The sequence below is a fragment of the Mesocricetus auratus genome, unplaced genomic scaffold, assembly GCF_017639785.1.
Source record: "Mesocricetus auratus isolate SY011 unplaced genomic scaffold, BCM_Maur_2.0 Super-Scaffold_100008, whole genome shotgun sequence".
Taxonomy (NCBI): domain Eukaryota; kingdom Metazoa; phylum Chordata; class Mammalia; order Rodentia; family Cricetidae; genus Mesocricetus; species Mesocricetus auratus.
The window spans coordinates 11111444-11138331 of NW_024429192.1; the positions used below are offsets into that span (position 1 = coordinate 11111444).

Genomic DNA, 26888 nt, shown 5'->3' on the forward strand with positions numbered 1-26888 from the left:
TTATTTCTCTAGAAGCAACTCTTGTATATTTAGAACAACCTTCCTTTTAGAAACTTTTTTTGTTGCTATATAAACTCACCCAGCCCAGTCTTCCAGAATTCAGGAATGGCATCATAAAAGAAAACTCACAGCACTGACTCAGTGGTACTGGCATGGCCTAGCATGTGCAAGGGCATCAGGCTGAATGCCTAGTATCACACAGCACAGATACACATAAACAGAGAGGGGGGGAAGGGAGGGAAGGAGGGAGGAAAGGAGGGAGGGGGGGAGAGAAACTTACAAAGAAACATTTAGAGCAGTGGTTCTCAACCTTTCTAATGCTGTGACCCTTTAGTACAATTCTGCATGTTGTGATGATCCCCAGTCCTTAAATTATTTTTGTTGCCAGTTCATGACTACAATTTTATTACTGTTATGAATTGTAATCTGTGTTTTCTGACAGTCTTAGGAGACCCCTGTGAAAGGGTTGTTCAACCCCAGGGGGGGTCGCAGCCCCTAGGCTGAGAACCACTGGTTTTGCATCTTGCAGACAATTCCCTTTAGTCTACCCCAAGAGGTTGTAAGAAGTCCTATTCGTTTCCCTTTTAACCTATAAAACTTCATTGTCTACCTCAAGTTGCTTCTTACTCGAGGGCCAACTAAACAAACCCTTCAGGAAAGATATTGCCATGATCTAGGTTCACACAGGAGTTCTTTCCCTCTCTTGCATGTGAATTTCATAGATGTAACAGTGTTGGAAGCTGCTTCTAAGTGAGGGATGGGGATGAACTCCAGACCTTTGCAAGACAGAATTGACACTGGGAAACTTCTTCTCTAAAGTTACTGAAGACAAGTTTCATTCACACCGAAAAGGCGATAAGCTTTGCCTAGAAAGTTTCTGTGTAATAAAGAAATATGTTAAATGAAAAAGCAGTGTACAGAATGAAAAAAAATATTCGCCAGGGCTAGGCATTGGTGGTGCACGCCTTTAATCCCAGCACTCGGGAGGCAGAGACAGGTGGATCTCTGTGAGTTCGAAGCCAGCCTGGTCTACTGAGGGAGTGCCAGGACAGTCTCCAAAACTACAGAGAAACCCTGTCTTGAAAAACCAAAAATAAAATTCACCAGATATATATCTGACAGAGGATTAATATCAGGATGCATGAAGAAAAAATCTGAATACCAAGAAAAAAACAATGCAATCAAATGTGGGTTATTAAACTGGACAACTGAGAGTTCTCAAAAGAAGAAATACATGTGGATAAAATAACCACTTCAGTGAATAGCATTGTTAACCACCAGGGCCAAGTAAATTATAATACTTTGAGAGTCCACCTCATCACAGTCAGGATGGAAATTATTTAAAAAACAAACAGCAACAACTACTGGAGAGGATCTCTGGGAAGGGGAATCTTTGTTCACCATTGGTGGGAGTATAACCTCATGCAGCTACTATGAAAATCTTTGCAGGGGTTTCTCAAAAATCAAACATTAGAACTTCCATAAGACCCAGCTGTATCATCTCTGGGTATATACCCCAAGGACACAGTATCCTAGTATGGAGATAGTTGCTTGGCTGTTTTCTATTTGTAATAGCTAGGAAATGGGAACAACCTAAATGTCCATCAACTGATTAATGGATAATGAAAATTTGATACATGTACCTAAAGGAATTTTATTCATCTATGCAAATTAATATAAAATTGTGATATTTGCCAGAAAATGAATGGAACTGAAAAATGCTACACTAAGTGAGGCAACTTGAGCCAAGGAAGACAAACCTCGTATGTATTTTAACTTTGGACTTTACATTTGATATTTTTACATTTTTGTATTTAAGTTGAAGTAAATACATAGGACAAGAATTACAAAGGTAACCAGGAACTGGTAGGAGGCATTAAGATGGGGAAATAGTAAAACACATAAGATATGAAAGTAGAAGGAGAATAATAAAAATAAAAAGGATTAAAGAGAGATACGGGTAGAGAATGAGGGAAAGGTAGAGGTAAAGAGAGATAATGAAAGCAAAAGATATATAAGGCAGCCATATAGAAACCTACTTTGTGTTCACTGAGTCCATATTGCATCCTCAATAGCTGTGGTTACCTACACAACATCTGGGCAAAAAGGGGCTCCTGAGGCTCCACACCTAACTGAGGAACTATTAACAGTTGACTGATGCTGGAGGAGGGAGAAGAGGGTGGTGAGGAATAGGCTAAGGTGAATGGCCTGCTTTGAGTCCAAGGTGATATCCGGGTCTGTGCTTATGCCATGGGCCAATCTTGGTCTGAGGCCCTGAAGCAGCTGAGGGGTCATGAGTGGATGTCTGTGACCCATGTGCCACCAAAGGTCACATGGATGCCCAGAGCCTAAGCCACCCTGTGGTCATGCTGTTGTCTGAGGGCTGTGATGCCACCAGGGCCATGCTGAGATGAGTGCCAAACACTGTCACCTGGGGCCATGGTGTTACCCTGGCCAGGTCTACTGCCAAGGATCATGTCTGTGTCCTTAGCAATACATCAGCCAGGGTCTAAGTTGATGTCCTTGGCCTCCATTACCACCAAGGACCATGAGATGCCTGGGCTCTAGTCAGCCACTTGAGACCATGTTAGTGCCCAAGGGCCATGCTGCTACCAAGGCCATACTGATCTGGGTGGCATGTGTTGCCACCAGGCCATGGTGACATTCCAGGCTTGGCTGGTTCTGTGGGCCATGTCTGGGTCCATGGTCCTGCTGTTCTCCTACATCTGCAATGTGGTGGCATCTGCGATGTGGTGGCATAGGTGAGGGAAAGATGCCATCTCCCTCCCAGCCCTTGCTACTCATGGCGGGCAAGAGGGCTGGCCCTAGGATCATGAGAGTTGGAGAACTAGTTGCATCAGGAGATAGAGTGGCCCGGCACCCCACCTGGGCAGCACGCTAGGGCTGACCCTGTTGGTGGTGGTGGTGGAGGTGAGGCAGCGCAGAGATCACAAAAGCAGGAGGGCTAACCCTGCCTGCCATGCTCCTTACAGCAACAGAAAGAGATGGCCCTGCACCTCTGGGCAAGACAGTGGAGCTGGCCCTGGTAGTGTGAGCGTGTGTGTGAGCAAGGGCTGACTGAGAGCCTGAGAGCAACAGAGCTGGCCTTGGTCCTTGCTGCAGGCTCCTTTGGGTTGGCTAACCGAGGCAGTGCTGCAGAGCTCACCAGGGTGGTCACAATGAGGAAAGCTGAACAGCCCAGCCACCACCGAAGCCCAAGGCCTGGGCTATGAGTCAGCCTGCCCCAAGATCCAGCTCACCTATGAACTCTTGGAGTGTGTGAAGGGGACAAACCTATAGATCCAAAACTACTGGATCCCCACGACACAGGACAGCAGGATACCCAAGAAGCACCCCAGTTAGAGCCCATTGTCCAAGATGTGGCAGAAGCCAGGGACCATGAACCAGACCAATGACCCATGGCAATGAACACTTGCAAGACAAGATGAAAGGAAAAGAGGGTCAACAGGGCCACACTACAATTTCCAAGATGAGATTCTTCTCCTTTGTTTGGGTTTTGATTTTTAATGTTGTTTCTTTTGTGTTTGTTTCTGTTTGCACTGTTTGTTTTGCTTTGTTTTGTATGTTTGTTTGGTTTTTTTGCTTCTCTTTTAAATTTTGTTTTGTTTTTTGGGCTGGTTGCAAGGGCAGAAGAAGGATGTGGGGGCACTGAGGAGATGGGTGGAATTTCAACACATGACGTGATATCTGCAAAGAATCGGTAAAAGTTAAAAAAAAAAGAAATGCCATATGGAAACCTAATACTATAGAAGCATGGTAAGATATATACACATATATAAAAAGGGATCTAAGTGGGATAATCCTGTAATGAGGGAGGGAACATCTTTACTAGCCATTATACCACAACCCTGATATTAGGATGGGGTTCGGTTTTATAGAGTCATTGGCCATACGGGTCCTATAGACATCTCCAAATCGGCTATTTCCAAGGATTTCGCTTATGCCCGCAACCTGACAGTAAGGTTCTGTTGCTGAAGACAGCACCTGTCTCATTGAACATGGAGAAACAAAGCTCATAGCCAACTAGAAGCTGGTGGAGAAGAGCCAAAAGAATGTGCAGTAGATACCAAGAGCTTTCAGGAGACGCCCTCAGAAAAGTCCACCCACTGAAATATTTTTATTTACCAATTGGTGGACATGGCAAAGTTTATATAAAATTCTAGAGCATCAGTTCACAAGTAGCACACAGTAGCTGATAGCTTTAGGAATCTCTCTTATTCCCAATTTCCCTAGCTTTCCAAAATTATTTTCTTGGGGTCTGTTAATTTTCTTTTTCATCCCAAATCCCAGTAAGATTTGTGTTCCCTTAATTCTCGTCAGTTTGCCATAAACAGCCTCGTATCTCACACATCTAATTTCTCTGCTTTGTTGCCTGACACAGGGATGAAAGGCCAACCAACTTCATCCATTAAAAAGAAAAAACATCCTGGCAAACCGTTTTACTCTTGTGTTCAATACAATACTGTTAACAACTCCTACACTACTGTGCAATAGGCAGAAGTTCATTTCTCCTGCCTTTGAAATCGTATGCCCCTTTTTGTAAGCTAATTTTAATTGCAGGTATGTACATAGACATAAATGAATGCGGTATGTGCGAAAATGGGTGTGTTTCTGTTTTATGCGTGTATCTAGGCATGATTACTTGTGCCGATATGCCTGTGGAGCCCAGGGGAGGATGCCAGGGATCCCACACTTGTTGTGAAATAGAATATTTATTTAACTAGGTAAAGATGTGTAGCATTTGTTTATGTTACAGAATATTTGTTTAAATATGTAAATAGGTATGGCTGTACTTCAAAGTCACAAGTCCTTCTGGGGTCACAGGGGCTTGGAGGTTTACCATTTTCAGGTGTCAAGAGCAAAACTCACTACCAAAACATTCAGAAATCTGACTTCCAGCCTCTGGTTAAACAGCTGTAATGGCGGCTATGTTTTTGCCTCTGATTTCTTTTGGCTACTCCGCAAACCGCATGCTTGGTGCTGGGAAAAGGCTGCAACAAAATAGTTCAATCTTTTTTTTGTGTCTTACATGCCTCCTGCTGGCTGAAATTATCTGTTTCTCAGTCAAGTATTTATCAAACTAAAGAAATTGTGCTAGTATTAGTTTATGTTTACAAATGAAACATCTTTATGACTTTGAGATGTTAAGGTACTGGGAAATCACGTACATTTGGGATAGTCAAATATTGCAGGAACTGACTAGCTAACAGCTATTTTAAAATTTGTCTTTTGTTGCCCCCTGGCGGCTGAATGTTTTCCTCACCCACACTCCACTCTACACCCACTTTTCTCTTCTTTTCTTTTCTTTTCTTTTCTTTCTATTAACTTCTTTGTCATGGCCAGTGAAAATACTGTAAACCTGGAAAAGCGATTAAAGTCAGTACCAAGTGACAAAGTAGCAGTGCCCACTGAAAAAAACTATGCATAGGAAATGAGCAAATGAAGATGAAATCTCTCTTAGTGGGTTGCAAGTCTGTGGTTTCTTTTTTTTTTCATTTAAATTGCAGAGGTTTCTCAACTGTGACAAATAAAAACAGCCAAAAATAATTCTCATTTTTTAAAGTCTAATATTTGAATTAAACTAACCAAATCATATGACTAGAAGCTAGCTGGAGACTTGGAAACATGTGAATACAATTAGCATTGCAAAAGTTTTAATTAGTTATTATAGGGTCTTTACAACAGTAAGAGAAATTGATTACCTATGATTGCAAAGACATAAACGTTTGCAAATTCCTGACTTAACTGGTAAAGAAGCACCATTTGTTGTAGACTACCGCCACCTTGTGGTCTAAGAAAGAGGTAATGAAGGTGGTGAAGTTTTTAAGGTGGATTTCATTTTCTACTACTACAAAATTCCTATTTACAATAAAACAAAATTTAACAATTATAAAAAGAACGTGTCACAATTCTAATAACATTCTTACCTACCAAGTACTTAGGTTAAACTATCAAGAGGTATTTGATTAAAAGTCATGACCAGTGTAGTTTATTTCTGAGGTCCTAATTTCATACCATGTCATTTTGCGCAAGTTAGTTAACCCCTTTAAGGTTCATCTCTGCTATATTTTTTGAGACAGTAGATTAGAAATATACTTCCCTTAGATCTTCAAACGTGCAAGTTTGCAGGTTTATAGAATCTGATGCCCAAACAGAATTAATACTTTCTCAGACTAGATATTTATTAAACTCACGGCCTGCTTAAATAGTTTTTTTTCTTTCTGATTTTTAAATTAGGATAAAAAATGATTTGTCCGATATTGACTTCTGTGCATCTGTGCTCTAAAGCGAAACTAATGCCAACCAGCTTTCCCATTGCTAATTGGCAAAGCGTGAGGTATGAGCCCCGAATCAAAAGCCTTCCATGGTTATGAAATATGCTCATTAGCTGTTGCTCTAGACAATATTTACACTCAAACAATCCTAATAGCCCCTCCATATTGCAGCTGCCTGTGGGTGCTCTCTTTGATGAAGATTTCATGAGAATTATTCTGTGTCTTTACTCTGTGGGCCCTTGAGGTGCACCAACATGGAAGAAGCAGACTGAACTCCTTCATTCTTCCTTCATTCTCTTTAAAATCCACAGGGCTTTATGTATTTCTTTTTCAGGGACTCAGTCTGTCCATAAAGCACAAGCATTCTTTTTAGAAGGCCAGACTTTTCATTTTGAGATGAGATGAATAGTCTAAGGTCATCTCTGCAAATTGCAAAACTATGTGTTCAAATCTAGCTATTAAACTGTGTTTCTACAAGCTCGCATAGGAAGAAATACGCTCTCTAGGAAGAAAGCCAGAAATACGAAGAGCAGAGGTTAGCACAGCATAGGCACTTCTGCATGCCTGTCCATACCCAGGGTTGCATATGAGTAACACCATGAATCTTCCCACAAGGACTCCACGTTTCCCCATTGTCACTCTGGCCGTTAATGAATGGAACCCCTACGACCTTGCTTCTTCACTGGAATATTTTCTTTCAGTTTACATATTGCTTATGAATATGTGCATATGGAATATGCTTGTGCGCCAAAAGCCACAAACACCAGAAGAGTGCTGGTCTTAAAATGTCAAATGGGTCTGAGATTCTTCTTTATGTGCAGTTTTTCAGTTTAGTAATTGGCAACTCTGACACCCGTGTCTCTGTTGAAGCGATTAAAAAAGAATCATTTCCCAGAACTACAGGTGCACAACAGATTGGAGCCATTATGCAAAAGAACAGAAATCTGGAGAGAAACACAGAGAATATAAAAGCCATGTTCCTGGCAGCCCTTTCCTCTTAACTCGGTGCTTTTTTTTTCCAGCCCTATTTGGATACAGAACATGAAATATGAAAAAATTATAATGGATTTGAAGTAACCCATTTGAGATTCAAAATGTACTCCCAAATGAAAATACCTTCCAATAAGAACGCACGTGAAGGAGAAATGGGCTGAATGCCAAGCTCTGAAAGCTAAAGTTTCTGTGGGAGAGTAGATAGGCTGAAATGAAGTACACTTTGATTTTAAAGTTATTTATTTTTCTGGTGGTCTTGTGAGTTTCCCTTCCTGCCTCAACTTTTACGGAGATCACATACATGTCAAGCATCTAGTAGAACTGCCACCCAGTCCTCAGCCATCTCAAGCACAAAAGTCTCCACGCCCTCAGTGGTTTTGCTTTCCTGCCTTCTTCTAAGGAAGGGGTCTGTAGGTACACTGATGAGCTCCACCGTCGTTGTTTCTGTTCTCACAAGTGTCTAATCTTGCGTGTTAGCAAGCTAGAGAGAACAGACCGGAAAGAAAGCCACACCAAAACAGAATGATAAACAAAACAAAACAGCCGACAGAAAATGGCAATGTCTCTCTCGGAAAGTGGGCCGGCTGGGAATTTGGGGGCAGTTTCAGGAAAGCCCACTTGTGAAGAGGTTCTTAGACACAGAGTAAGGCCCCCCTTGGCACCTCACAAATGAATGGGTCCCACTCCACACTGTGAATGTCGGTTAAACCTGAAGAATGCGATACAGAGGCCAAAAGGAAGGAAGACAGATTACATCTAAGTTTCCTGCTGGAAGCTCAAGCCTGCTTGATGTTCCTAGCTCAGCTGAGAGTGTGACCTGAAGAAACCAAAATTCCATTGGAGACAGGGTTCCTCCGGTGGGGTGGGTACAGGCACCAGGAAGCCTATTAGCACTTTGGAGGAGGTTGAAGTAGCCTTGTTTCTGGCATGCGCTTTCTCTTTTCTTTTTCATTTGATCTTCCCCGGAATAGGAAACAAAGTTTTTGTTTATGTTTTTCATGTAGGCTATCTAGAACTCTGGGAGAAAAGACGTTGCAAAGTATCCTGGGGAAAAAAAAAACTTCTGGAAGAGGGACAAGGACGCCTTGGAGGACTCCAAGGGACAGTCTGAGGCCCCCTGAGTTAGATCTGGGGAGGAGCAAGGGGGACGTGATCAACGGGGAGCGGTTGGAGCAACAGATAGGGGTGGGGCAGCCAGTTAGGAGCCCAGAATGGGAAGGGCAGGGAGCCGGAGCTCGGCGGCATGAGCTGTGAGCGCGCCAGTCTGCCTCGGGACTTGGGCTGCCCTTCTCCACATTGTCTTGGTGCCTTTCCGCCAGTGAGAGCATTGTGAACCATTTCCTTCCTCTGGCTCACGGAGCCCCTCCCTCTTTTTCAGTGGAGGAGCCTCTTAGCTCTTTCTTAGGGGCCCGGGGTAGGAAGGGCTCAGCTTTTTGTCGCTTTCGCAACGCGGATGCAGCTTTTCCCTTCCCGGTAGGAGGAACCCGATTTCCTCCTCCCCGCACCCCGTTTTGGCGCTGGTAGTAAAGAGGGGCTCTTAGACGCATCAGTCCGCCTGGCCTGCCGCCTGCAGCAGCTGCTGTTAGATTTTGGAAGTACTCGGACCGGGCGGGAGTTACTTTCCCAGTGAAGAAGAGCTAGTACAATCCCCCTCAGTCTCCAGGGAACTGAAGCTGGCCCCAGATCGCCTCTTCAGGAAAGAAGAATCAGGACACCCCACCCCCGCAGCGCTCGCGCCCCCAGACCTCTCTAAGGTTTGAGGAGCCTGTTAAGGTCGTTCCACATGGATTTCTAAAATCCAGAGGCTTGAAGTGTCCCGTGGCTCCCTCACTCAAACATTCCAATCCTGGGGAGCACAGATCCCGAAAGAGGCTGGGGGAAAGAGAGAGGACGCTGTAGCCCAGGTACTTGTGGAAGGGTAGGAGAGACATGGACACGCGGGTGCCTCTTTTAAAAAGAAAGGGCAGCTTTAGTTCACAGCCCACTTTGGGGAAGAACGGACTGTTGAGTTGAGAGGGTTGAGGGACAGCTAAGGCGCACTGGAATCTTGGTGAAGGATCTCTTCCATCCGACCCCTTCTCGTGGAAACTGCTGCCCAGCTCCAGCCGGGGCACAGGAAGAGTGGCAGGAAGCAGGGTGGTCCGGGAATCCACAGCCGAGAGATGATGTTAAAAGTTCACCCTTCTCCCCAGAGCAGCCAGGGCTGTACAAAGTGCTGGTCATAGCACTGTTTCGGCGTCTTACACCCCCAGAGTGACGAGCGGTGGCGTGAGGCCAGCGCGGAGGCTGCCCCCTCCCCCTTCGGGCCCCGCGGCGCAGAGCGTGGTTTAGCACCAACTGAGATCAGGGGGCGGTGTCGCAGGGATAGGAGGGGGGGGTAGAAGGGCGGGTTCCCAAGTGGCTATAAAGGGGCGGCCCGGGCTGCCTAGATCTTGCACTCGCTAGAAAGCAGCTCAGAGCCAGGTGCCATTGCAAGGAGCAGAGCGCACAGCAAGGCGGGGAGAGCAGATCCTGCTCAGATCCAGGCACACCGCGGCCAAGGCGGAGGACTAAGATCCAGGCTTCATTCCTGGGCCGGTCCCCAGCCCCGGGGCTCTTCTCGAGCCTCTAGCAGCCTCTGGGCAGCTGCAGCCTTGCGGTGCCTCCAACTCTGTGCTGGAATAAAAAGTTCCCGCGCGCCGCCTGATCCAAAGCGCCTCTTTCTAAGTGACCGGGAGCTTCGGCTGCCAGCTCTGCGTGGACTTTCAAATCAAAGTGATCGTGAATTTTAAGCATCCGGAGCAGACCAGCGAAGCTCTGTGCGTCTAACAAGGCTGCTCTGCGCTGCAGTGTGCGGTGTCATGCAGTCAGCAGTCCCTTTGGGGTCACGCAAGCAGAGGCCCCGCTCCGACATGGGGCGCGTCCAGCGTGCAGCTAAATCTCCGAGCTCTCCGCTTTCACCCGTGCTGCTGTGGCTGGCTTTCGTAGCAATGCTGCTGTGTGTGCGGGGCGCACAAGGGCGCCCCGCGGAGGAGGAAGAGGAGCTGGTGCTGCCTTCCCTGGAGCGTTCCCCGGGTCACGATTCCACCACGAGCCTCCATCTGGACGCCTTTGGCCAGCAACTGCACCTGAAGTTGCAGCCGGACAGCGGTTTCTTGGCTCCCGGTTTCACCCTCCAGACCGTGGGGCGCAGTCCGGGGTCCGAGGCACAGCATCTGGACCCTACCGGGGACCTGGCGCACTGCTTCTACTCTGGCACGGTGAATGGTGACCCCAGCTCCGCCGCCGCTCTTAGCCTCTGTGAAGGCGTGCGCGGTGCCTTCTACCTTCAGGGCGAGGAGTTCTTCATCCAGCCAGCGCCTGAGGTCGCCACCGAGCGTCTGGTCCCCACCGCACCGGAGGAGGAGTCACCCGCACCGCCGCAGTTCCACATCCTGAGGCGAAGGCGGCGGGGCAGCGGAGGAGCCAAGTGCGGTGTCATGGACGACGAGACCCTGCCAACTAGCGACTCGCGACCAGAAAGTCGAGACTCCCGGAATCAGTGGCCGCTGCGGGACCCCACGCCGCAAGGCGCGGGAAAGCCAACAGGTATAAGAATGCACACACACACACACACACACACACACACACACACACACACACACACACACACACACACACCCCACCTCCCTTCTCTAACGACGCGTGACTTGAGGGCGCACTTTAGCTCGCCTCTGGACCTGAAGGGCTCAGACCTGCAGTGGTTCTGGGTCGTGATCCCCCCCCCCCAAACAGGTTGGCCAAACCCTGCTAGAGCATGTATTTGCACAAATAGTTAATGATTTAAGAAAAGTCAGAAGATTCAGAGTTCCTGCAGATTAAGGGGCTAAGCGTTTCCAGCGGAAGTTTGTAACCCGATTCCTTACACTCTAGAATCCTTTCCCAACCCTGTCATTCCTTGAGCGAATGCATGGGTTCACTTTCAGCTTCGCGCTGAGTTTTGTAGCCTCGGTGTGTGCGTGCGGCGCTCACAGGAGGGCGGAGTAGAGGAGCGATGGTGACCTCGATGTGTGTTCGGGAGCCTAGGCAACGGCGCAGCGTTCTCAGATAGGTGGCTTTCTGTCCCCTTCCCCCACTCTGAAGGACTGACCCGGATGGTTGGCGGCGCCGCGGCCCCTGAGCAGAACCAGCTTGGGAGGTCTTTGCCCGGCTCGCCCCGCCTCTGCGCGCCTCCTACTTCTGCCGGGGGACTAGCGCTCCCTCTCCCGGCCTAGGCTCTGCTCCCCAGCGCCACCGAATGCAGCTACACTTTGTCCTGCAGTACTTACCAAACCGTTAGTTTATTTTATCGCTCAACTTTCTTTTTGTCCTCCATTTCCTTAAGTCACACACACACACACACACACACACACACACACACACACACTTATCCGTCTGCTCGTGGGAACAGGCAGATGGGTCAGAGCCCACTTTATGACTTCTCTGACCGTTGAAACTCAGTCAGCAGTTGGGAGGAGGGCTGTTTTCCAAATAGGCAACCCTGGTTTGAAACAGGAACTTACTCTCTCCCCCTGCGCCCGGGACAATGGGAGTGAGGGGAGGCAGAAACAGACGGCTGGGCAGAGTGGGTGGTCCTAGTGCCCGGAACTGAATAGAGCAGAGAACCCCTAGGGACCCCTTGAATGAGAGAGCCCAGCCTTGCCGACTGAGATTCCTCAAGTCCCACCCCTTGGCAGAGGCCCCCAGCCCTGCCCTGTGCCTTCCACGTGGAGCTGGATGATCTCATTCAGGATCTCAGCCCTGGCTTCAATAGTGAAAGGGTGACTCAGGGCCCTCTGCCTGCTGCCCTAGCCAAGTTCTTACTACAGCTGGGTAGGATGATATCCATACTGCCGTGCTCAAGCTGTGGATTCTCAGAGGCCTCGAAAGAAGCCCTGCAGACACATACATAGACAGTTTGACCACTCTAAGGAGTCCTTGTTGTTTCCTTGTTTTATTTAAGGCAAAACGAAAAAAAACTTTTTAAAATAACATTGCCAGTTTTTAGAAGACACAAATATTTGTTTTATTGTTATTCCAGGTGTATTTCAGCTTTATTTACTTTGACGTGGCTAACTTTCCTAATATACTCCAGGAGGGTCACTATTCTGAGAGAGACTGACCATGAGCAAACTTTCTTTTTTTCTCTTTATAGGACCTGGAAGCATAAGAAAAAAGCGATTTGTGTCCAGTCCCCGTTATGTGGAAACCATGCTCGTGGCTGACCAGTCGATGGCTGACTTCCATGGCAGTGGTCTCAAGCACTACCTTCTCACCTTGTTCTCCGTGGCAGCCAGGTTTTACAAGCACCCCAGCATCAGGAATTCAATTAGCCTGGTGGTGGTCAAGATCTTGGTCATCTACGAGGAGCAGAAGGGACCAGAAGTGACTTCCAATGCTGCCCTCACCCTGCGGAACTTCTGCAGCTGGCAGAAGCAGCACAACCCTCCCAGTGACCGGGATGCAGAGCACTATGACACAGCGATTCTTTTCACCAGACAGGTAGGAAGAGATGGTACCAATCACTCTACCACCTTTCGGCATAGGGATGGATGAAAAAGCCATCACATCTCTATTGCCTTTTAATTTCCTTTAAAGGGCTAGCTTAATTTGTCTTACTTGCTTCTTTTTTAATTCCAATGTCTCAAGTCCCGCAGTTCTCTTTTAATAGCATTAGAGGAGGTCTTGTTTAAAGTGACATGTAGTCTCTCTTGGGGTCCCAACAATAACGAATGGACAAGCCCTAAAGTACATGTGAAGACGTGCCCGGCTGAAGAGCTGTCTCAAGTCCACACTGTTTCCCTCTGTTCTTTGTAGGATCTATGTGGTTCCCACACCTGTGATACTCTCGGGATGGCCGATGTTGGAACCGTATGCGACCCCAGCAGAAGCTGTTCGGTGATAGAAGATGATGGTTTGCAAGCTGCCTTCACCACAGCCCACGAATTGGGTAAGTCAAATTCAGGGGACAAGGTGAACCCAGGGTCTGGATTCGATCCAGTTAAGACAGTTAACATTTTTATGTATGCCCTGATCAAAGTAGATACTATCCCTGAAACAGGTTGCCTACTCAATACGTCCCTTCCTGGGGAAAGGATCTCTTAGAAAGGAAGAGTCGGGCTCACGATCCCATCTTAACATGGGTCTCCTTTGCTTCCCAGGCCACGTGTTTAACATGCCACATGATGACGCAAAGCACTGTACCAGCTTTAATGGTGGGGGTGGAGATTCCCATCTGATGGCCTCCATGCTTTCTAGCTTGGATCACAGCCAGCCCTGGTCTCCCTGCAGTGCCTACATGGTCACATCATTCCTGGATAATGGCCACGGTAAGATGCCAGATGCTTTGTCTAGACGGTGTCCAGCCTTCCTGGTGTAGGGTTCGTCTTACACGAGCTACATGGTTCTTCATCAGCTCGTTTTCCCCTTTGCAGAATTGCTTCCTCTCTCTAGATCATAAGTTGCAGATCTTTATCCTCAGGGCTCCCTGCTTCCAAATTCTATTTATTCATGTTTTGAACAGAATAATAACTTCTTGCCATTGTTAATCCTGAAGTACCCTATTGAGGACAATGTCTTAATAAAAATCCCCCTGGCATTGGTTTTCCCCAAAATGCTACAATCCCAAGTGGCTATGTATTGTTTCACACAACAAATCCCTTGAAACACCATAATCAGTCCATTTTTTTCGTGTTTTCACCAACTATGTATTAATAGGTGCCTTTTTGTGTGTGCATGTGCAGGGGAATGTTTGATGGACAAGCCTCAGAACCCCATCAAGCTCCCGTCTGATCTGCCTGGTACCATGTACGATGCCAACCGTCAGTGTCAGTTTACATTTGGAGAAGAATCCAAGCACTGCCCCGATGCAGCCAGCACATGTACTACGCTATGGTGCACTGGTACCTCTGGTGGCTTACTCGTGTGCCAAACGAAACACTTCCCTTGGGCAGATGGCACCAGCTGTGGAGAAGGGAAATGGTGTGTCAGTGGCAAGTGTGTGAACAAGATGGACATGAAGCATTTCGCTGTGAGTTTTTCTAATAAAACGTGCTTGCTTACAACTCAGAACAGGAAAGAACAATATAATATTTAAAGTTCTTACCCAGACAAGCTCATCTATCTGTGTCCCATAGTGGCAATACAAGATGATAGTGTATTTTGAGAATTAATTCTTGGTTTTACACTTACTCTAATTCCCTAAAAAGCCTCGTAAGAGTTCTAACAGTGATATTGGTGTCTCCATTTAGACTCCTGTTCATGGAAGCTGGGGGACGTGGGGGCCCTGGGGAGAGTGTTCAAGAACCTGTGGTGGAGGAGTTCAGTATACAATGAGAGAATGTGACAACCCGGTGCCAAAAAATGGAGGGAAGTACTGTGAAGGCAAACGGGTACGCTACAGATCCTGTAACATTGAGGACTGCCCAGACAATAACGGTGAGTCCTACTGCTCTTCAGCAATCAGAAACAGGGCCAAAGAGATGAGCCCACCTGTGGGTGAAAGTCGGAGACTGGAAACATCACCATATCGCTCTCTTTTCAGGAAAAACGTTCAGAGAGGAGCAATGTGAAGCGCACAATGAGTTTTCAAAAGCTCCCTTTGGGAACGAGCCCACTGTGGAGTGGACACCCAAGTATGCCGGCGTCTCGCCGAAGGATAGGTGCAAGCTCATCTGTCAAGCCAAAGGCATTGGCTACTTCTATGTTTTACAGCCCAAGGTAGATACTTTGACACTTGTATCTTTGCTAAGGAACCAAAGGCCTTGGCTTTCTGCCTTTACATGCAAATGTTTGGGTTCTCTTTACATATTAACCTGCCTTTAGTTTTGACTTTGGAATACTTCCAAATGCAGGAGCAACTTCTTGCTTTGGAATTTGTGCTGCTTTCAGTGGAGAAGGAAGCTTAAATCTAGCAAGCGAGTGAGAGTCTTGCATGTGTTTAAGATTGCTCCTTTACATTCAAAGTGTCGCCCTTTGAAAACTCAATAGCCTCCCTGTGTCACTAAGTCCCAAAGGCAACAATTCATGGTTAGATAAATTATATATTAACACAGTATCCAGGAGTTTTAGAAACTAGTCCAAAGTACCTGTTACTGGATACCTAGCAGCCTCACATACAAGCATACTAACTAAGGTGAGAGTCTAAGCATTGAAAATTCATCGTTGGAGCACAAACTTTGAACAAAGATACACTCAGCTTTTCTTTTGATACTTTGCTGGGGGGATAGGTCTTACTCTGAAGCACAAAATGAAATTAAATTTGCTTAAGGTTGCCATGGAGCCTTAGTAGCTAAGATAGGAACACATGTCTGTGTTGCAGATGAAATATTTAGCGAATGATTCATGAAATGCCTTCTACTGCAGCGTATTACTCTAGGCACCGACGCAATCAAACCAACAGTGAACACTACTTCCATTGACCACAGCAATGGGGGAGATACATCAGTAAGCAGACAAACAGGGCACTCTTAAACTTTGCAGACAGCTATTGAACAAGACACAATGAAGGGTAACGTGTGGCAGGTGAGAGAGAGAATGTTTGCTGCAGCAGGGGGAGAGAGCAAAGAGGAGAGCATTTCCTGACCATTGTCACGTGCCTCCTTCACATTAGACCTGTCATCACCAGGCGCATGTTGTCTCCACAGGTTGTAGATGGCACCCCCTGTAGTCCAGACTCCACCTCTGTCTGTGTGCAAGGACAGTGTGTAAAAGCTGGGTGTGATCACATCATAGACTCCAAAAAGAAGTTCGATAAATGTGGCGTCTGCGGAGGAAATGGCTCCACATGCAAGAAAATATCAGGATCGGTCACGAGCACAAGGTAAGCGTCAAAACACTGAGTTCAGGAATAGGAATGCAGCTCAGCTGAGAGACAGCCTGCCTAGTGTCCACAAGTCCCTGGGTTCAATTCCCAGCACTGAATAAAACCTGGCGTAGTGACATGTCTGTAATCCTAGTACCTAGGAGGTAGAGACAGGAGAGACAAGAGAGTCAGATGTTCAGGCCATCTTTGCCTATCTGGTGAGTTTTGGGGTCAGTTTGGCACATGAAACCCTGTCTCAACAAACAAATACACAGAAACAAAACAAAAAAACATAAATACTTCATGTAATTTCAGTGTTTGGGAGAAGGATTGTTATGAGTTCTGGACCAGCGTGGACTATATAGTGAGTTCTAGTATAGCCTGGTATAAAAGTGAACCCTCATCTCAACAACCTAAAATTAATTAACTGATCAACATATGAGACAAAACACATTAATTTTGACATAACATTCTGTAGGACTCAGGAAAAGTCACATTTAAAAGAATTGCATATTTTTAAGCAAAGTTGTTGATTAATTGGGGATTGAAAGACATATAAGGAAAAGTTACATTTAAATGAATTGCATATGTTTTGCTGGGCATGGTAGTGTCTACCGTTAGTCCCAGCACTCAGGAGGCAGAGGCAGGCAGATCTCTGTAAAAGGCCAATGTGGTCTACAAAGCAAGTTACAGGAAAGCCACAGAGGTTACACAGAAACCCTGTCTCAAAAAAACATAAAAGAAGAATTGCAGAACTGCATATTTTTAAGCAAAGTGGTTGACTAGCCAGTGATTGAAAGACATAACCGTTTTCTTTGTCCACAGACCTGGGTATCATGACATTGTCACAATTCCTGCTGGAGCCACCAACATTGAAGTGAAACACCGGAATCAAAAGGGGTCCAGAAACAACGGCAGTTTTCTAGCCATCAGAGCTGCAGATGGTACCTATATCCTGAATGGGAACTTCACTCTGTCCACACTAGAGCAAGACCTCACCTACAGAGGTACTGTCTTGAGATACAGCGGCTCCTCGGCAGCGTTGGAAAGAATCCGCAGCTTTAGTCCACTCAAAGAACCCTTAACTCTCCAGGTTCTTATGGTGGGCCACGCTCTGCGACCCAAAATCAAATACACCTATTTTGTGAAGAAGAAGAAGGAGTCATTCAATGCTATCCCCACTTTTTCAGAGTGGGTGATTGAAGAGTGGGGGGAATGCTCCAAGTCGTGTGGCTCAGGTTGGCAGAGGAGAGTGGTCGAATGCAGGGACATTAACGGGCGTCCTGCTTCCGAGTGTGCAAAGGAAGTGAAACCAGCCAGCACCAGACCTTGTGCAGACCTCCCTTGCCCACACTGGCAGGTGGGGGATTGGTCGCCATGTTCCAAAACTTGTGGGAAGGGTTACAAGAAGAGAACCTTGAAATGTCTGTCCCATGACGGGGGAGTGTTATCAAACGAGAGCTGTGACCCTCTGAAGAAGCCAAAGCATTACATTGACTTTTGCACGCTGGCAGAGTGCAGTTAAACAGTTTTGAGAAGAAGGTAGCATGGGAGGGCTGATATCTGAGATCAAGAGTTCTGGAGGGATCCCATGAATCAAACCAGTAACAAGTGAGGCCTGTTAATGAGGTGTGTGGGTGGGGGGTAACATAGCAAAAGGGGTAGATCAGGACATGATCCTGCTAATTAAAATTTGATGAGGTAGTTAATGAGGACTATTAGCATCTGAGAGACCATATGTAGCATGATGATACCCCAGAGCGTTATTCGTATTTCTCTTCTTACATCTATGGCAGAAACAATTCAGAGTCTGGGAGAAATCTTGCAAAGCCCTGTTGCATGGTGCTGATTAGATGCTTGCATCATGGGGATTGGGAAAGGCAAAGCAGAGAAAAGGTGAGACTGTATTTCAAACATGGCTTACTCTATGTCACTGGCAATGGTGGCCGGGAGAAGGCAACAAACAAGATCATTATTGGAAGTTTCTGACTGTTGCGGTCTCAGAAAATGGTGATACGTCCTTTCTATCAATAGTGAAATGTTCAGGTTGCTAAACACAAGAGAAAGGCTCACCTCTGTGAAATGGCTCATGTTCCTTCTTACACCATCTCTGTTTTGTTTTGTTTTTTTTAACTATAAATCATGTTGAGGTAGAAACAATCCACCTATCTTTAAAATGTACATTAATTCAAAAAGGAAAAAAAAAGGAAAACATCGAACTAGATGAGGTGATGAGGTGCATGAAACCCAAGGGAGCACAATGAGCAGCATGTCCCCTGCTTTGCCTTGTCCTAAGGTCAGCGCCTGGGGACTGTGGATGATAAAGACAGTGCATGTCCCACAAAGGCAGCAGTATCACACTTGTCAGTGTCATGCCAGAGTAACGATGGGGTTTAGAAATAGGGTCCCGTGAGATTGGGACCGTAGAGGTGGCTTGTCTTACATGGGAAGCTGCTGCGGGGTAGCAGGTCCACTCCCAGCAGCTGGCCCAACAGTCGTATCCTGGTGAATGTCTGTTCAGCTCTTCTACTGAGAGAGAATATGACTGTTTCCATATGTATATGTATATAGTAAAATATGTTACTATGAATTATATGTACTTTATAAGTATTGGTTTGTTTGTTCCTTCTAAGAAGGACTATAGATTATAATAAATGCTTATAATAACATATTTATTTTTATACATTTATTTCTAATGATAAAGCCTTTAAGTTATATCGCTTTTGTAAAAGTGCATATAAAATAGAGTATTTATACAATATATATTAACTAGAAATAATAAAAGAACACTTTTGAATATGTATGTCTATTTTCTGAAGTGGGATTAATTCCTGAGCAAGAAATCTGATGAGATACAAATACTGGATTTTGAGACAGTTTTTGTGATTTTGGTGAATGAACTGTATTTCCTGTTTGCAGAAATACTAATAAAAAAGAAGTTGATGGTGTCCTTAGTGATAAGATGGTTACTAATGCGGTTGGCAAATACTGCAAAGAGACAGGTAGTAAGTACTTATGGCATTGTAGGCTATATTTCCTGTCATAACCATGTGACAGCGAATGCTTTTGTAGGAATGAGAACAGCCATAAATGATATGTAAATGATTAACCATGGCTGTGTTTTAATAAAACTTTATTCACAAAAACAAATGATGGGCCAGATTTGTTCTGTGAGTTTATTTGCCAACAATAAAAGTAAATGGAAAATGATTCAGCTTATAGATGCATTTTGAGTTTTTGTCTCCCTTAATTACATCAAGTAAGGAAGAATGTATGAACATATTTAAAGCATAGAGTAATAACAGTGCCTCACACATTTGGGATAGACATAAGAGGCAAGCTAACACTTTGAAATCTTTGCCTCCTTCAAGAGTAAAACCAATGTGTATGGGAGAAATCCAGGATGCTAGCCTTTTTTAAATCATTGTATTTTGAAAACTAAGTGGTGCATAAGTAACCACAAGTTCAAATTATTTCCATTATGATGTTGCTTTCAGGATCTTGTTTGCTAGAAAACTGACAATGTACTCAACTACTGACATTTCTGACTCCTCATCATAATTTTTCTTACAAAGTGTAACAAGATGCTGACTTCAGTTACTTAGCAGCTGAAAGAATGTAGTGGAACTAGGGACATTAATTGGGTTAACTTTTTATAATGCCTGCTCTAAGACTCAAAGACAATACGAAAGTCTTTGCATATCATTGAATAAGCTTTTAAATGCAAAACCTGACTATGTAATTCAGCAGCCCATGTTGCTGTGTGCCAGCAACCTTCATTAACATTGACTCCCCTTTTAGCATGGTACAAATTCCTATGGTGAGTGACTAGGAAAATATATACCCACAAATTCTGACTGCTGTCTTCCACACAAGACACACGATCAAAGGCTCATATATTGCTACGAAAATCTGTAACACAAAAAGTTCTTTGTTGAACTTTCCTCATTCACTAAAAGATTTATTGAACTTTCACCAAGAGATATTGTTTTTCTTAAGCAGCTTTAGGAGTCTTGATGCAGCAGGCAACATCTCTAAAATTCAGGGCTTGAGCCTGACAAGGCGGCTCAGTAGTTAAGAGCACTTGAAGCTCTTATAGAGGACCTTAGTTCAGTTCCCAGGCCCCACATAGCAGCTCACAATCACCTGTAACTCCAATTACAGGGGATCCAATACACTTCTTTGACTAAACCAAACAGCTAAGCGACAAAGAAAGTACAGGATTCGAAATCTGAATTCAAAGAAGAGATAGAAACACTGAAGAATTCTCAAGCTGAAATAAAGATAAAACTGAAGCATTCAAAATTAGAAAACTCATAGGTGAACCCCACCGGCAGAAAGGATCAAGCAGGAGAGAGCACACCAGGAGTTGAAGAGAACGTACACGTATACTTATCTGTGAAATTACCAAAGAATAACAAGTTATAAAAATTGGACTTTTAAGCAAAACCTAAAGGAGAGGATAGAGATGAAGCTAGATCAACAAAACTATTAATTGATAAAATGAGTGAGGTATAGAGACTTACTATGTATTTTGTTCTCTATACTTACATCACAGTTTGCCTTCTATTGCTGTGATAAAACAACACAATATCTGTGCCAACCTGAGAGAACCAACCAGTTCATCATTCCATAGTCACAACATAAACATTAGCACTGGTTATGAAAACTTGACCATTTCATATTATAAGCTCCTAGGCCCTTATTTTCAGTACCAAGAGATAGAAAGTTTTTAAAGAGAGGTTCTGAGAACAGAACTGAAGGTACAGACTAGGGAGTATGGCTAAAAGACTTAACATGGAGGCAAGGATGGGAGATCTTTGATTTTTGTCTGTAGATCTTTCTCCACACAGGTTGTATTATTTTTGTTCATAATTCCTCTTTCACTTTCTTCTTTCAAGTGGCCTAAGAACTGATCAGATCCCCTCTTCATTTCACATGAAAGCAAAGATGTGGACCTCAAAGAGCTCAGGAGTTAGGACAACTGCTGAGTTTAAGAAGCATTAGAAGTTTCATCTGACTTTTCCTTTATTTCCAGGTGGCTTACTTGGTTCTGAGACATGCAGAATTTTTAGCTCCAATTTTTTTCACCAAAGTCACTAACAGGATCAGAACCTGGGCTTGCGTATCCTGTCTTTTCAGAGTATGACAGAGGTAACAACAAAAAGTACACTCATTCCAAAGGGGGAAAAGAGAAGCTTAGGGGCAAACATCATCATCTGACTTGATAAGCAAATTCTAGATAAATGAAAATTAGCTGGAGGCCTTTATTCTAAGCAATAAAGCAACCCAATCTAAAATCCTCATTTTCTGGGTCTCTGAACAATGTCTTTTGCTCTTAAAGGCCCATGGAGAGGATGTCTAGTAAGTAAAGTACAAGGGATTCAGAAATGTTCTTTGTAACAGTGGGCTAATATCTCCTAGCGATTGGATGTTAACTGAATCTTTTGACATTCTCATTTAAAAATGATGTAACAATGTCCTATGAGTTAGCAGTAGTGATAATATGGAAAGCAACTAGCAGTGATCACAGTTTGGTGTGCATTTTATGCACACATTTAAATTTGATTTCCAAATTCAGAATGCAAGATGACTGCTAGGACTTGTAGAATATCTCGTTGATCTTAGATCTGTCATCTCCCTTTCCTCCAGCTTCAAACATTGGATGCTTAGATTTATGTTATTGAGGTCTTTTAGATATCTTATTGTCATTCATGTGCATTTTAAGCCCTCATAAGCTTTAAAAAGTAAGCAGTCCTTGTCAATGAGAAAAAATCTTGGTCTCATAAACTATGAACATTCCCAGGAAACAGGCTGGAGACTACATGCAATGATGCAGCTGGTGTGGAAATTCACACCTGTAATCCCACCAGGTGGGTGCACTAGACCAAAGGATAAAGAGTTAAAGATCAGCCAAGGCTAAAAAACAAGACCCTCTCTCAAAAAAAAATACAGAGGCAATTGAAATACATTCGAATATTCTTAACACGACTGGATTTATGTGTATGTGCTGTGCATGTGTCTAGTCGTGTCTATGATAGACGCCAAGGCCAGCCAATTGAATGGAAAAGATCCATGTTCAGTGTAGGAAGGAAGCATTTAACATACTGGAGATCTGGAGGACTCTAGCAGTCATTAACACTCTCTGCCTCTTCTTTCTGAAATGGACAAGTTATTTTCTATGCTTCTCTTGGACACTGGGCTTCAGGTTCCAAGTCTATGGGATTTACAAGGAGGTCCTCTGGTGTCCTCAAGGTTCTGAAGAGTCTAAAATCTTAAATTTACCCACTCCATTGAATTCCTATATCCAATCTGTAAAGTTTTTCAGTGTCCATGGTTATGTAATTCCGTGGGCCAGTTTAATTAATTCATATGTATATATAAAATGTGTAAAACACATGTTTGTTTGGCAAATCATTGGTTTTTCATGGAATATGAGGTGTGCTAGGCTCTAATGACCATAATTTGTGACACTTATCTGACTATAACATTAGATAACCTGGAAACCCTTTGATCTGTGCCTGAGTTCATCTTTGGTCCAAACTCATGGTTCTATTTTTCTGGGGGAATCATTTGGGAAATAAAAGCTATCTAGAGAAACTGTTGACTATAAGGATATTATCTATTGTAAAAAAAAAGTTAATTCAAGTTATAGGGGCAAATGGCATGACCTGTCAGGATAGACATGCCAAAGTTTAAATATGTAAAGTGGCCTCCAACCCCATATCTGATAATTAAAGACTATAACTTAGAAGCCCAGGGCACACATTGTTCCAAGAACTCTAAGGAACAGGTTTCCAGGAAGCATACTCAGAGCTCCTCTGAAGTGACCTGTCCCATTGCCTCTAAGAATTTCCTTTTCCTTCTTTCCTCTTTCCTTCCTTCCTTCCTTTCAAAAAAAAACTAAAAATAGCATCCCCCAGTTGAGTGGCTTACTTTATTCATGATATCTGTCTACCAAAGGCTTTCACTGTATACAAAACAAAACCTTCTTCAAGGACAGATTTGACATCACAGGACATATTTCAACAACGTGCTGTAGGTTGTAAAGGTAGTTCCGGGGAATTCATGCCTAAAGTATTTCAGCCATGGCTACATTACTGGGTGTGAACTTTTGAAATGATAACGCTAAAAGGGCCAGAGTGCTTTTGAATGTAGGCTTCTGTTCACCTGTTCAGCCATATTGAAAGGCCACTGACGAACTGGTTGACATTGCAAACCTGCTGTCATGGTGAGGAGCTAGAGCTAGACAGAAAAGGATTTCAGGCATAGTTAGTCTGAAACAGTTGAAGATGTTGTGCAAGGTATTGTAGAGGCTTTAAGCCTGGGATGATGAGGTTTAGAAGAGGCTCTTTATAAAAACAGGACACACCCCCAAACATGGATTTGGGGTTTTCTAAGAGAGTCAAAGAGAGGAAGACCCCAAATACAGGTACAAGCTCCCCAAGGACGAATTGCATTAGTTTCTTAGCATTTGTCATATGTACCACTTGGGTAACTCTCAAGTTACATCTCAAAAGGTTACTAAAGAACTTTTGTTTATTGTCCTTTCCTATCTCTTTTGATAAGTGAAATTATAAGTGACTCCACAGATGGTTCAGGTGGAATTGTGATCTGATAAAACCAGAAGCCACCAGAGTTGCAAGAAGAGTTTAATACTAGCCTTCCCTGCAAATGGGGCTGCTGGTGAGATTCCTAGGAAATTGCAGGTTTGCAACTAGGAGGGGAGGAAACCATTAAGCAGTTGTTAATTGTGCTGGAACTCTGGCTGCTCAGCTTCAGGCTTCATCTAAACTCTAGAGTGAGGGATTCCTCTTCTTACTCGTATCCCCTGTCCCAAAGGAAATTGGGCAGCCTAGATTCAAGCCATGGCTTTCTCATTTGCTTGCTGTGTCCAGCACCTTGTCTCAACTTTTTCCCAGTATAATGGGAACTTGCTTCTTACCAGTGGGATAAGGATCAAATTCTGTAACACCTGTAAATGCTTAAACCAATAGCTGATAATACAGTAAAATTTACCAACTCTGCTATGGTGGTAGATACTAAGGCAACATGTTTCAGTGAGATGATTTTTAGAATTTCTTTCCAGAAAGTTGTTATATGGAGACAGAGGGGCAAGTCTTGTAGTACTTGTTCTCTCCTTTTGACAGAGACCTTTGAAGTTGGATAGAAAGACAAGGGAATCTATAGGGATACGGAAAGGACAAGGAACTTTTCACCACAGAATCTAGTCCAAGCCTCCTGCCATCTGAGAAGCAGAGATTCCAATGAACTTATCAACATTTGCTATGAAGACTGACAATGTTGAGTGAATATTCCTTTCATATATGGACACTTATATTGAAGTAGCAATGAACCAGGCTTAACATCTGAAAGTATAGGACCTTGGATAGGACCTCTCTCCTTCCTACATGTTTTCTGAGGACCTCTAAAAAGACTATTATCTTTGTGCATAGTGAAGATATTCTACATTCCTTCATCCCTCTGATCTAGAGTGTTGCCTATATCTTAGTTTTTTCCCCTTGGGGAGCCATTTTTGTCTTGACCTTTGTGCCTATATTAAATCTATATTAAAATCTCCTTTAACACAGTCCAGTTCTGTTTCATATTGGCTCATAACTTAACTTCTCTGTGCCAAATATATTGGGTTTGCCTGAATTGAGTTTTCTAAGAAAGAGTTTATTTGGGCTCAAAGTTTCAAAACTACACCTCTTTACAGGGAAGGCATGGCAGCAGGAGTGGAAGGCAGCTGGTCACTCTGCAGCCATGGTCAGGAAGACAAGAATAATGGGTGTTCATGTTCATTTCATGTTCATCCCTTTCTTCTTTTTATGTAGTCAGTGACCAGTCAGGGAACGGTACTGCTCACATGCAGAGTAGGTCTTCCCATCTCAACCAATGTAGTGTATATAATCCCTCACAGATGTATCCAGAGACTTGTCTTCAAGGTGATTCTAGATTTAAATGAGTTGTCAGTCAAAGTTAATCACCACATCTGACTCATTTCATACTTTCACCTCAAGAAACATTTAAATTTCTTGGCTACCCACTTTATACTCACTGATGTATTTCAAACTCTATACTGTAAAGTGTGTCTTTGGTTCTATCAAAAGAGTGTAAACATAGAGACAGGGAGAATACACTTGACAATGTGTAGAATAATGTACACACCAGTATCCAAGAAATGGATGCATTGAGGTTATGATAACTGAGATTCATGACACCAAAGAACCCAGAGCCATTTGGAATTATGCATGATGTTATTACTCAAGGTCTTTTTGCTGCTTAAAGCTCTTCAAAGTGAACCCACTTCAAGCAGTAATCAAAATCTTATTACAGAAAGAAAGCTGATGTGTGGTAATTTGATTTGTTGTTGATTACAGTTTCTCAGCATGAAGAACTTTTTTCTTTGACAGAGTAAGATAGGTGGTTGATTTTAATCTTTATGATATAAGGTCCCTTTCCTTCCTTTAAGGTCTCATGCTAGCTTGAAAACAACACAGAAAGCTAAAACAGTATGCAATCAGATCCTACTGTTTAACTTCATCTCACAAATGTACACAAGGACAGTTCACCTATCAATACCATAACCAAAGCAATTTCCTTTAAATGATATTGTTTTGAATTCTACCCATTACAGTACTGTTTTACTTACCAAGAAATAAATGTGCTTGTCTTAAATGAATTTATCCTTAGTATAAAATCCCTGGGAGGATTTCACTTTGAACTATGTTGTTTTTATGTACTAGCCCCCCCCCAGCAGACACTCTTACCCATAGTACTTATTCAGAAGAATTTTATGCTCTTCGTTGTGTCTCTAAATACATTCTTTGTTTTCTAATATTAAAACAATGGTTTTTTTCTTTTATGATCTTAATATCTGCCAGGTTCCTAGAATTATAGTTAATACCAAACAGACAATGAAAATTTACTCACTGGCCAATACACAGATCCCTTGAAGGGATCAACCACAGACTAAAAGCACTGTCACATTTGAACGTGTGGTCAGGAATCCAGTGCCATAACTGCTACCAAGTTTAATTCACCCATGGTTGTAAGTTACTTTGGAAGGCTGAAAGACTACAAAATCATTCTGAGTTCCTTCCCACCTCTTTAAACTGGGGAGCTCCCTTCAAAGAACAAAGTAAAGTGAACAAGCCGTTGTTTACAGAGTTGCCAGTCAGTAACACTGGAGAAATACTGTTGTTGTGATCGGTAACATCTGGGCTACACTGCTGGTGGAAACCATTTCTTAGAAAATTCTGTTTCCTCACCCCAATTCTCACTTTCAGATACAATGCCCTGGTCACTTCAAGAAGGTTCCTTGGTAATAAGAAACCATCCAAGTTCCATTAGCCTGGAAGCTAGTGAATTATCAATCCAACAAAAGTTTACTCAAGCTGAATTATCCATGTGTTCAAAGCCGTCACAAGAGCAGCAAGTATTGTGAGGGGTGAATCCCAGCCAAAATATTAGTGTTTTTCTGAAGTACTGAATTAAAAGAAGAGACATGTATTTTTTTAAACAATTACAATTAACAAATACCCATAGACATACTTTGGGAGAATTCCATTATTGTTGCATTGAAGCTAGACAATTTTAATGATGGAAATTACTCTCTTAGTTGGTTGCTATATTTTAATATGAAGTGTCTCCCTCTGGTTCCTTATTTACACACTTGGTTCCTAGCTGGTGTTGGAAGGTTCTGGTAACTTTGGAAGGTGGGACCTAGCTACAAAGATTAGTCCATCGGAGCGGCAACTTCTTATGTCTATGTTATTCCTAGCTTCTTCCTGCCT

At 43.7% G+C, this 26888-nt stretch overlaps 1 protein-coding gene across 1 annotated transcript; it reads left to right on the forward strand.

Moving 5' to 3' along the window:
- Positions 1-9714: 9714 nt before the first annotated feature.
- On the forward strand, positions 9715-19299 carry Adamts1 (ADAM metallopeptidase with thrombospondin type 1 motif 1). Its single transcript, XM_005073859.4, has 9 exons — positions 9715-10856; positions 12442-12788; positions 13104-13236; positions 13448-13615; positions 14030-14316; positions 14537-14723; positions 14830-15005; positions 15932-16107; positions 16915-19299. The coding sequence occupies exons 1-9, from the start codon at positions 10130-10132 to the stop codon at positions 17612-17614; spliced, it is 2901 nt and encodes a 966-aa protein (XP_005073916.1). The 5' UTR covers positions 9715-10129; the 3' UTR covers positions 17615-19299.
- Positions 19300-26888: the final 7589 nt, after the last annotated feature.